At 36.6% G+C, this 11,871-nt stretch overlaps 1 protein-coding gene across 2 annotated transcripts; it reads right to left on the bottom strand.

The window, feature by feature from the left end:
* Window positions 1–763: 763 nt before the first annotated feature.
* On the bottom strand, window positions 764–2,915 carry LOC121050945. 2 transcript variants are annotated; one of them, XR_005804507.1, is made up of 3 exons: window positions 2,774–2,915; window positions 1,144–1,976; window positions 764–1,003 (listed from the first exon to the last, which is right to left on the bottom strand). XR_005804507.1 is itself a non-coding variant. In XM_040512546.1 (2 exons), the coding sequence occupies exons 1-2, from the start codon at window positions 1,592–1,594 to the stop codon at window positions 969–971; spliced, it is 486 nt and encodes a 161-aa protein (XP_040368480.1). In that variant the 5' UTR covers window positions 1,595–2,365; the 3' UTR covers window positions 764–968. The 2 variants fall into 2 exon arrangements, 1 of the variants encoding a protein (XP_040368480.1); XM_040512546.1 differs by lacking the exon at window positions 2,774–2,915 and having other exon boundaries at window positions 1,144–2,365.
* Between the last annotated feature and the right edge of the window lie 8,956 nt (window positions 2,916–11,871).

Raw genomic sequence — 11,871 nt, 5'->3', positions numbered from 1 at the left:
CCACATGTCCACGAACTCGTATCGACGCGCTCTACAACTTTCGTGAAGGAAGTTTTTGGAGAATCTCAACGTATCAAAAGTCAACCTTGAAACCCCCCCTAATTCCACACTTTACGAATAAAAATTCGTCCAAAACACTTCCGCTCCGTCCACGAGCCACGAAAACGTCCGATACGCACAATTTAAATTCCGGAAAATCCTCGGAAAGTAAATACGAATTTCTGGGGCATCACACGGATCTCACCACTTTAATTTTCTGGCCCAACTTATTTTCTACTTCAGACTTGTATTGTTTGAACACATCAAGGGCTTGTGATTTTTCTGAAATTAAATAGAGGTAACAAAATCTTGAAAAATCATCAATAAAAGTAATAAAATATCAGTTTCCACAAATTGTTTTGACAGAAAAAGGACCACATATATCTGTATGAATAATTTCTAAAAGATGAGAACTCCGAGTGGATCCTTGCTTTCTTAACTTGGCAAATTTTCCTTTGATGCAACCAAGACAAATATTTAAATCAGAAAAATCTAAATCTTTAATAAGGTCTTGTCTTTGAAGTTGCTGAATTCTTTCTTTTGAAATATGACCAAGTCTTTTGTGCCAAAGAAACAAAGATTTTGGTTGTTGAAACTGCCCCTTTTTTGAAATAGATGGAGATTTAAAACCTGAATTTTCAACAACCATGGTTTCTGTAGAAAAAGTACAATTTAAACACCAATGATCATATAAAAGATACGCAGCTCCCAATAAATGATTGTCTTTATAAAATTTTATTTCATCATCAATGACAAAAGTAAAACCAGAATCTCTACGAAGTTTGACAACCGAAATTAAATTTATCCTCATAGAGGGAATAAAAGCAACATCCTTTAAATCAAAAGAAAATCCTGACTCTAATTTTATCCTAACAGTGCCTATGAAATCCACTTGAACTTTGTTTCCATTGCCCACGAACACTTGCAGCTCATCCCTTCTTGGTTTCCTCTTTGTTTTGTAACCCTGTAAAGAGTTGGTAATATAAATTGGTGAGCCGCTATCGATCCAAAAGGAGATAGTGGGAATGGAAACTAAGTTGGTTTCAAAAATAGTAAAAACAGAAATTTTATTTGATTCAAAAACAGTGAAAGCCAAAGAATTACCTTGTTTTGCAAGCCATTTTTTGTAGCGAGAGCAATCTCGCTTCATGTGTCCATCTTTCTTACAAAAGTAGCAGAGAAAAGGTTCAGATTTTGGGTTGGAAGATCCGTTAGAATTGGAAGAACTAGGCTTTGAAGGAGTAAACATTTTCTTTTGCACACCCCCTTGAGGCCCAAGATATGGCTGCTTCTTTTTTCCCTTTTGCTGCTGCTCTTGTTTCCCTTTTTGCACAAAATTAACAGATTTTCCCTTCTCCCGACGAAGACATTCCTCCTCTTGAACACAATTTGAAATAAGCTCATCAGATGTCCAGCTTTCTTTTTGGGTGTTGTAGGAAACAGTCATTTGACTAAAAGAGGGTGGTAGTGTATTTAGGATGTGAGCCACCATCACCTTCTTAGAGATGCCAAAATCTAGAGAATTAAGCTTGGCACCTAGCTCTAAAACACCCATGATGTACTCTCTGATATTTCTATTGCCATCATACTGTGATGAATTAAACTTAGATAGCAAAGCAACCCCTTCAGCCTTCTCAGACTCCTTATATTACCAATAGCATCAAGATAGTCAACAACATACTCACAATCCTCAATGCTACCACGTACGACCTCTGTCATGGATCTTTTCATAACCAGTAGAGATAACCGGTTAGACCTCTCCCACTTTTCATATGTAGCTCGTTGTTGGTTTGTCCCGGTGGCATGTGTGCTCTCTGGTTTAGGAGTCCTAAGTGCTATATCCAAATCTGCTAGTCCTAGCGAAATAATTATGTCCTCCTTCCACTTCTTAAAATTTGAACCACTTAATGGTTCAACAGAGAGAACATTGCTAGGAACTGAATTTAAACATGTAAAACAACATGAGAAAATATATATAAAACATGCTTAAATCAAGAACAATAAAACAAGTATAATTGTTCAAACCCCATTTTTCTTTAGTTTACATATTATATTTGATCCCAAAGATGCCATACAATATGTCTTTATTTTCTTTTCATACCGCAGGAATTATTAGAATGCATATCTATGAACATGTCTTGCTCACAACCAAGATGTAAGGAGACATCGCTTTATTGCACCCTAAAAGTACCCCAGCATGCTGATTTTAACGTATAATCAAATAAACAAAATCCAAGGCTCTATTTATCAATCATAATCGTTAAAACCACAAATCGACCAAATTCTTTAAGGTCCCAAGCATACTTAAACTTTTGATCAAGGTCAATTGTTTAATTTCTTTTCTTGATATGGACTCATGGTCTAACAAAACTCAACCAGTATTATGTAAGAAAATTTAAACTGATCGGTTTATGAGTTTTGTTTTTGTTATGTACCTGCATGGTTAGTGTTCTTTAGTTCGTATAGACATAAAGGTCTTCACACCAATTGTACAATCACAGCAGGCAATAGTTCATCACTTCCAGAATAAACGAAAAAAAAAAATTTCTTTAATCTGCACAAAATCCTCAATTCTTTACAATCAAGCATGCAATAAGCATCAAGAAACAATATAAACAACTACCCATAAGCAAACGATGAATCAAGGTTACCCGAATTTGAAAAACTCACCAACTCTAGAAACTCCAAATTTTGAGAATTCTCAAAAAATTAAACCATAAGATGCTAAACATACCTCAATGGAATCGTGATGCAAAGAGTAGTAAAAACCCAGAAGGATTCGCATCAATTTAGTTTCTAACTCCATGAAAAGAAGCTTGAAAATTGCAAAAATGGAGGAAAAAAAAATTCTCCAGGTGCTGTCGTCCACGTAGGGAAGAGAGAGAAATTCTCTTACCAATGAAAAATAAACGACGTTGTTTTGTGTAAAGGGTTCTGACCTCCTTTTTTTTTGTTTTTTTGTTCTTTTCTTTAAAAACAAGATCCAGCAAAAAATAAAATTAAAATTGAACTGTTCAATTTTGAAAACCTAAGATTTAATCAAAACAACCTTCACGATTTCTAGATGCATATGACCCGCTCTGATACCACATGTAGTCTTTATTCTGAATTATCCTTATACATATGCACACATAGAAACATATTATACCATAAGTTTTGATTAACCAAATAGCATACTAACCTTGTCCGGATGCCATTGCTTCGGTTGATGTCGTTGTAGAACACACGATCTTCTAGTCTCTCCAGTCTCCTTATGCTATATCTTAATGGGGCAGAATGTTTAGCGTATCGACTGTGAGCCTAGGGACCCTGTATTTATATGGTTATATGTCTTAAAGTCCTAACCCATCGAGGATACCATAAGACACAACTTTACGACTAAGCAACCTTAATAGCATATCTTTAGGATTACATAAATCCTTTATTTGTTAAGTCTCCAACCAATATATTATATCACATAAACAATATATCGTAACCGGATAATCATTATTATATTCTCAACTATTTAATCATTGACTAATTGGTTTCCTTAGTATCATTACAATACATGATGTGTCCAATAAAGATATCTTGTATATATATATATATATATATATATAACACTAGCAATGATCTCAAATTCACATTTTTGTTTTATATAAGTATAAACTAGATATTCAAGTTAAAGACTTGCAGTGATAACTGTCCATGTATCATCGATCATGTCACATACTCGCTCCCTTACAGATGATAAATTTACATATTCTGAATGTGTTGTTTATGAAATTCTTAGAACCATAAGTTATACGGTATAGTTTTGAATCTCAAGCAAAGAAGACTCACACAACATAAACATTAAAGTTTTTATTTTTATTTCTGAAGGAGCTAAATTAAAGTTATGTAAATCGACTCCAGATTTCTATGTAACTCCATAATCTGAAAATAATCCATTGCAACAATATGATCAAAATCACTGTTTCAGTTGTCTCGAGTGGGGTCTGATCCAGCTAAACACGGGGTGTCTTAGTCTGCCACTATCGCTATCATTCTCGCTTATCTACAGAACAGACAAAGATCAGAGGGAAGACCGAGTGTGCCGGCCTTCGATCAACGCTATGATGCCTAAGCCAGTCTCGTTTTAAGATAATGATAATGGAAAGCGATAGTAAACAGTTACCTCTTTGGGTTGTTGGAGATGACCTTAATGTAGCAGATTTGTGGGAGCTTGGTTCCGTTTCTTTTTGTGTGGGATGCTCGGGGTTCCCGATATCGCCCCCGAGGGGTATTGGGACTCTCAGCTGGGAGCTTTCCTTGCTTATGAATTGGCGATAAGAGTCTTGTGCTTCCGATACTTGTGCCTAGGAGATATGTGTATACCAACAATCACGAAAGAAATATTTCATACCGATTCAAAATTAAGCATCCAAGCTACCAGCATGGATGCAAACTTCCACAAACCTGCATTCAGTATTTTATATGAACATCCTGTTAGGTAACGGCGTTATAGATTTATATTCCCAAGATGCTCGGACTTAAAATTTTTGCCAAATTCCTACATGTTACATGATCATGCACAAAATCGAAAGTAGATTAATTCCTCAATTTACACATAATCTCATCTAACATGCCCTCAAGTATGTGAGAAAAAATTGATTGGGTCATTTCAAGAATGTTGGGACGCTAGACGATGAAGAGAAAACAAATATACATGGAAACGATTAGCGGTTGTAAATAATTTCAAAAGGAATTACATTAGTGGTTATGTGATTATTAGTTCTTTCAATGATTGAAAGTCCTTATAATGATGGGGGTGTTAATTATATTACATTTAGTTGAGATAAAAGTGTGAAAATTATTGTAATTGATAAAATAATTTAAATAGTCAAAATATTGTTTTGGTCAAAGTCAAATACTAAAGATCGTTTGAAAATAAATATTCAAATCAAAGAGTCTCTCTCTAACTCCATCTCTATGAGTGAGACATGGACTCTTCGCTGACATTAGCCAAATATCTTCTGAATAAGGACAAAAGGATTACAACAGTACAACTAGGATCAGAAATTCGATCTCCACCTACAGCGAAGCAGGAGTGGTGCGGTCTTCTAGACTTCCTCCTCCTCCTCCTCTCTGTCTCTGTCTCTGTCTGTCTGTCTGTCTGTCTGTCTCTCTCTCTCTCTCTCTCTCTCTCTCTCTCTCTCTCTCTCTCTCTCTCTCTCTGTGCAATTGGATCTATTCTCTCTCTCCATGGGAAAATCATCTGTCTCTGAATGTCGTCAATGGCCTTGAGGTCGGCTTCGAGGATGAACTGGACCACGAACAAGAAGACGTTGCCTTAGGCCTGGGCACGGTCCCAGCCCGAGGGTCAATATGCTGAGCTCGGGACCGAGCCCAAAGTTTTCGGGTCGGTCTCAGATGAAGTTTTCCGGCAGTCGGGACCGGAGAGAGCCTGGACCGATGTTTTCCAGGTCGGGTTTCTCGGGTTTTCGGGCCTTTTGCACCATCTCAAGATTTGAAAAATCCGGTGAAGATCCACCACCGATCCGGTTAGAAACAGATCAACCGATGAAGGAACTTGAAGAATTTGAGGAGATCAAGGAATTTGACGAAGAAATCCGGCCAAAAACACATTCGTCGTGGTTTAGATGGAGGAATTTGAGGAGGTCGACTGGTTGAGGTTGTCGCTGTAGTGGCAACAGTAGCCGACTAGCCGTGCTCTGGAGAAAGGCATAGTTGACGAACCTCGTTGAAGGAGACGGGGCTGAGGAAGCGAGAGGGAGAATAAGTGGGTCATGATGGTGTTGATATATGTGGGTTGCCGGAGGTGGGTATATCTGGGAAGAGAAGAATTGAAGAGAAGAAGAAAGAAGGAAGAAAATCTGGAGGAGAAAACGTGTGGAGAGAGGAGGAAAAGAGAGAAGGGCCCAACGTGGAGAGAGAAGGAGGAGACTAATAAAATATATTTATTAATTGAAGGAGAGGACGTGTGGAGAGAGGGGGAGGAAAAGAGGGAACGTGGAGAGAGAAGGAGGAAGACTAAAAAAAAATATAAAAAAATATTTATTAATTGAAAGAAGGCTCAACGTGGAGCCTATAAGAGAAAGGCATGTGGCATAATGACATATATAACATATTCGGGCTTTTATCCGGGCTTTCATGGTGGTGTATTCTCAGGCCCGGGACCGGCCCGTTTTATTCTTAAACGGTCCGGGCCTCAAATTTTTGTGTTTTTTTTCCTTAAAGCCCGGCCCGAACCCGGCGGTCCGGGCCGGTCCAGGCCGATTTTTCGGGTTTTCGGGTCAAAACGCCCAGCCCTACGTTGCCTTGTGATTGGGCTGCCTTGCCGGCACTATGAGGATTTTTTTATAAAAAAAAAAAATTGCAGCGCCTAGGCAGCCGCTTAAGAACAAGACTCCTAAAACCATTTACTAGCCCATAATTGGAACGGTGACCTGACGCCCAGCGCCTAGGTGCCGCCTAGGCCGTTTTTTAGAACCATGAGCAGCTCTAACCAGCGCAGCAGATGAATGACTTGTCTCTGGATCATAACCTTTAAAGTGCATATGCATCCTATCAACCACCTTGAAAAACAGCATTGCTTAGGCGGGTGAAAAAATTTGGTTCTAATTTGGCCATGGTAAATGAATGATAAGAACCCCAAATTTGAGAAAAGAAATGAATGAAAGAGAGAGAAAAAGGTTTTCAATGATCCCGATACGAATGAAAGACCTAATATCAAAAAGGGAATGAAATGAGACTTGGCCAAAGAGATCAGGATGAATGACAACAGTTAATGAGCAAGTGTTGATCTATGATTCGAGAGACTTAGCTAGCTAACTAATAAACGACTACGTCTAATGGTTATATAATACAAAATGAGAATAAAAGAATGTGACTTTTTTTTTTTTTCATTTACCTTTTGTAAAAGAGGATTAAAGGGTTTCACTCCTGCCCCCATGGTGACTCGAACTCATGACTTCGTACATAGGTAGTGGGTGCTCTAACCACTGAGCTAACACCACTTCGTCAAAAGAATGTGACTTTATTTTAACCGACATTCATATGTTATAAAGATTTTGAAAACAAATATATAGAAGAAAAGATTTTAGAAGACGACCACTATTTGCCATTGATTGCATTCATCCACATAGGGTTTCGCAAAATAGGTTAATTTAGGTTTGAAAAATATGGATCTGCGGCATAGTTCTTTGCTAGAATGAATTTGTCTTTGTTAAAAATTAGAGCATAGTTCTTGAACTTGTCCTTAAGTGCAAATTGACATACAAATTCGAGTAAATGACATAGCCAATATGAACTATGACAAATCCAAACGTAAAAGTCAAGAACATAAGCGAATGTGTTGCCTGATCACAATCACAGGAAGAGAATAAACATCCAAGTGTTTAAAAACTAGAAAATAATAATTTTACAAAGGCCAGTAAAGCCCTATCAGTAGCCTAGCTTTCATCATTTGAATTAAGTGAATCCACCATCTCCTTAGCATCCATTTTAGCATCACATGAGACTAGCCACCATTTCTAGCCAAATTGAGTCCCAAAGAAGCAGCACAAAGCTTCATTGTGTTAGAATTACACTAATCTAATGTTGTAAATCTATCTTGGAAAGAGCACATGTAAACAATGTTATATGTGTGAACTATATTTAGGATTGCAGTAGTAAACGCAGAGTATATTAAAATTGCAGAAGCATATCTATCCTAATATTTGAGTGAACTATTTTAGGAGTGCTATAGTAGTCATATCCCAATATAGGAATGAAACATCATATCTATCATGATATCTGCAATGTATATAAACTGTGCAATAGATGAAGGCATCTTACATGATGCACTCGAATCATTTATCTTCGTCTTCTCCTAACTTCACCTCCAGTGTTCTCTTAGTATGATGACACTAATTTACGAGAACAGATAGTGTATCACAAGGGACCAAAACGTTATATATATATATATGACTTTTTGCAACTATCTTAATTTGATTTTAAATCAATTCAAATAATTTAACCCTGCAAAATGTAGTTGTCAGTATAGAATAAGTAGAGATCGTTCAAGCTAGGGATTCCTGTAATTGCATAAATAAACAAAGAATTAATATAAGTATGAAGTATTAAATTTAAGAAAAATGTACAAAATTACATGAGATCGAAATTAGAGGTTTTTAAGATTAAAGTCGAAAATTAAAATAAATAAAATTAAAAATGTAAAAACACATATATAAGGGTGGAACGCAAGGAACAAATATCAAAACCATATCTATATGAAAGAAATCCAATTACAAATCCTATAGTTGATTTTCTATGTCATGAGAAAGATGTTGACCATGTGAAACGTTAAAAAACAAATGATTTCCCATTTTTTACTTTCCTTGAATAATTAATCTAACTAAAAACACCTAAATTAATCATATTGAACATGCAATTATAGTCTAGAAAGCTAGCTACTCAAGAACACATTCAACGCATAACGAACAAAGAAAGAATGTCAACTAAAGTGCACAACCTAGTATGAAAAAGTTAATCTATTTGCAATTCTCCTTAATTGATTTCGACTTTTGTCCAAAACCTTTACTACTTATGATTTAGGTTCACAAAATTATTAGGTGAATTGTTAAACTAAATCTAGCACTAATTACATGCATATATCCTAAGTTGGCCACCAAAGAACACATACATATAAAAATTTTCTGTAAAGCAAAATCAATGAAGCAAGCCCACATAAGCAATATAGAAACCACAAATTATTATTCAAACATATAAACGGGCTTTGAACTTTGCCCATAACACCATGTTAACTAGAATCCATAGTTTTACGAAATAAAACAAAAGAAACAACAGAAAAGGATGAAATACACTGTGAAAGATGAATAACAAAGCCTTGAGACGAAGAACTTGAAGATCCTTGAAAGAAAACAATCTTTTAGGGACGACACAAGGGTGGATGGAGGCTAGGATCTTGATGTATTGCATGACTTCTTCTCCTCCTTCCTTGAAGATGCAGAACTAGAAGACTAGAAAATGGAATCTGATTTTTGGTGTATGAAAGAATGAAACAATTGGTGTTGAAGTGGTATGTGAAACATCTCAATGATGCTCCTATTTATAGGAGGATGACAACTTAGTCTCCAAGTCTTCAAAATTCTTCTTTTTTATTTTATAGGATTTATTTGATTTAGCCACACAACATTAGCCAACGAGATAATTCCACATCATCCTTCCTGTGTCATCCAACCAATAAGAAGCCTTCAAATTAGCACCTTGATTCTAGGGAAATTATTTTTACATTAATTACATGATTATTTGCTGATTTATCTCCTCAATTTCAGCCAAGGATGGAGTGTGGAGCTCAAGGAATGTATCTGGACCTGCTTTCAACCTTATTGTTTGATGTAATTCCTTGAATTTTTCCAGGATAAATTCAAAACTTCACCTTCTTGAATCTTCTTTTATTATCACGGCAAATCATGTATTTGTCCCCCCAAAAAATACTCCTTTTCACATCCCAAAAGCCCTAAAGTAATTAGGTTACTTCAATTGCTGAAAATCCCAAAATATTCTAGAAGAATCTTGAGCTTTTTTGAGTAATCTTGAAGCCACATGGTCTCCTAATGCTCTCAGATTTCCTAGCCTTATCAGGACTCTCATGTGAAATGTTCTTGAACCTTCCAGAATCTTCTTTTGCTTTCCTAGTCGGACTAGGATTTCCTGGCTGGACCAGGAAAACTTCATTTCTTCATTTCAGCTCATTTCTGCATCCTTGTGCCTTGCCTTTGTCATCTCCAACTTCTCATATCCTTCTCATGTGTCTTTAAGCTCATTTCCTTGTCATTTTCTCCGATGTACCTAGAAAATATAAACGAAATTAAAAATGATTAAGTAAAAGAAATAACTAAGTAAAATATGGAGAGTTAGATATTAAAACATTGCATTAAAATGCTCCTATCATTTACTATAGAGAGAAGAAGTTAGAGGTGCTCTCCTGATTTTGTTTTTTTGTGTTACTTTTATCGTTTATTAATTTTGAATGTATTCAAATTGTTGTTATTATTTAAAAAATTTCTTTGCGTGGAATTTATTAATTCACATAAGCATAAAAGGTGAAGCTAAGTGCATATACACTGGTTGGTGTATTTGCTGACCCATTGACCAGCAATCAATAAAAAGATAATGCAGCAATCATAATTGGCTAATACCAATTCATGGGTCCCACCAGTCATACCAATTCACTGACAAAAAATTGGTTTTAGCCTGACCTATTCAGTGGGCTCCACAACATGTGGCTGCTGCCAAGAGTAATGACCATTTAGGCCCAGTTTGGGATTGATTCTGGACCTGCTTCTGCTTTTGGGTTTATGTTATGCTGTTTGGTAAATTGTCTAGGAAGTGCTTTTGGTTCAATTTGCTTCTCCTAGAATCTGAAATTGAGAAGCACCCAAGTACCAGCTTTGGGAAGTTGCTTCTGTCAAAACACGGAGTGAACAGTATTGATTAAATGAAAGTTTCTCCTTTTTCCTATTATGTCCTCATCTTTTCTATAGGGTTTCGTTTCTTCCTTCTCTCGTCCCAGATCTCTCTTCCCAGCCTCCTCCTCAAAACCATCGATCTATTTTGTTAAGAGCATATCTCTTCCCAGCCTCTTCCTCAAAACCATCGATCTCAAAACCATTGGTTTCTATAGAAATCGATCTCTCAAGAGGATTCAAAACCCAATTCGGTCGCTCCTCCACCACACGCCCCAAACCCAAAGCAAACCATCTATCGATCTCTCAAGAGGATTCAAAACCCAACTTCGTCACTCCTCCTCCACACGCCCCAAACCCAAAGCATTCCCGGATCGATCTCTCTGTCTCTTCAAAACCCAACTCCTCATGGATGGTTTTTGGGACATGAGTGCAAGAGATCGAGGTAGGAACTTTTCATATGATAAATTAGTATGATTTGATTCTTGAAAGAGAATGTTTGTTATGACCATCAGTAATTAGTTGTTTGATAGAGATCTGATTGTTAATTCTTGAAAGAGAATGTTTGTGATGATTATCAATAATTAGTTGTTTGATAGGATTGAGGTTAATTATAGTCAATAGACATACTTCAAATGCTGATTGATTGATTTAGTTTATGTAATTCATGATGGCCAGAGTTTTGTCTTAAACCAAAAAGTCACGTCTGACCGATAAAAAGACTTAACTCACTGTAAGTCCTCTTGGTCCTAGAATCACCGATACCACTATGAGCCAATTGAAATTATGGGATGGAGCCAATTGAAAATGGGTTTGTTCCTAGAATCCCATATGGAGACAATCTGTGGGTTTTCTTAAAGCATCAGCTGTGAGTCATTCTCTACTCATTGAAATACACCAAATTTGTGGGAATTTGAATGTTCAAGTGAATTGCATTGTAAGCTTCATCCACTATGCATAGTTTAAATCTGTCACTAATTTTTTTAGTGAAATCATCTGCAGCGAAAGCTGTATGTACATGATCAGTTTCTATGATATGCATGGACACAAATCAGACTCGCTCATGATCATAGTTTTTTTACACTGCAATACTTGTCTGGTTTAATTTCCATTGACCACTTACTTTTCTGTGGCTTGATACAGATATTGTGAAGGTGCTGGGTGTATTTATCATTCCGTTCATAAAAACTGTTCAACAGGTACTTCTTTTAAGTTCCACATGCACACATATATGTAGTAGAGACTCTTGTGTCTCTTTGTGCGAGTTCAGTTTTTCTAAGAAACACGTGCATAATAATCTCCATATTGAACATGATTGTGCAGGGTGCAGCAACCACATGATTTGTGGCACTCCATCCACAAGTTAAGGGAGTAAGCGGCG

This window comes from Rosa chinensis, chromosome 1 (genome assembly GCF_002994745.2).
Source record: "Rosa chinensis cultivar Old Blush chromosome 1, RchiOBHm-V2, whole genome shotgun sequence".
Lineage (NCBI taxonomy): Eukaryota > Viridiplantae > Streptophyta > Magnoliopsida > Rosales > Rosaceae > Rosa > Rosa chinensis.
The sequence above is the reverse complement of the archived record's forward strand: the minus strand, read 5'-3'. Positions and strand labels throughout refer to the sequence as shown.

Bases quoted from the DNA above. Each gene is read 5' to 3' on its own strand.
- LOC121050945 (XM_040512546.1), bottom strand. From the start codon at position 1,594: ATGGGTGTTTTAGAGCTAGGTGCCAAGCTTAATTCTCTAGATTTTGGC. The intron at 1,004-1,143 runs GTAATTCTTTGG...AACTCTTTACAG, and splicing joins AAAATGGCTTGCAAAACAAG to GGTTACAAAACAAAGAGGAA.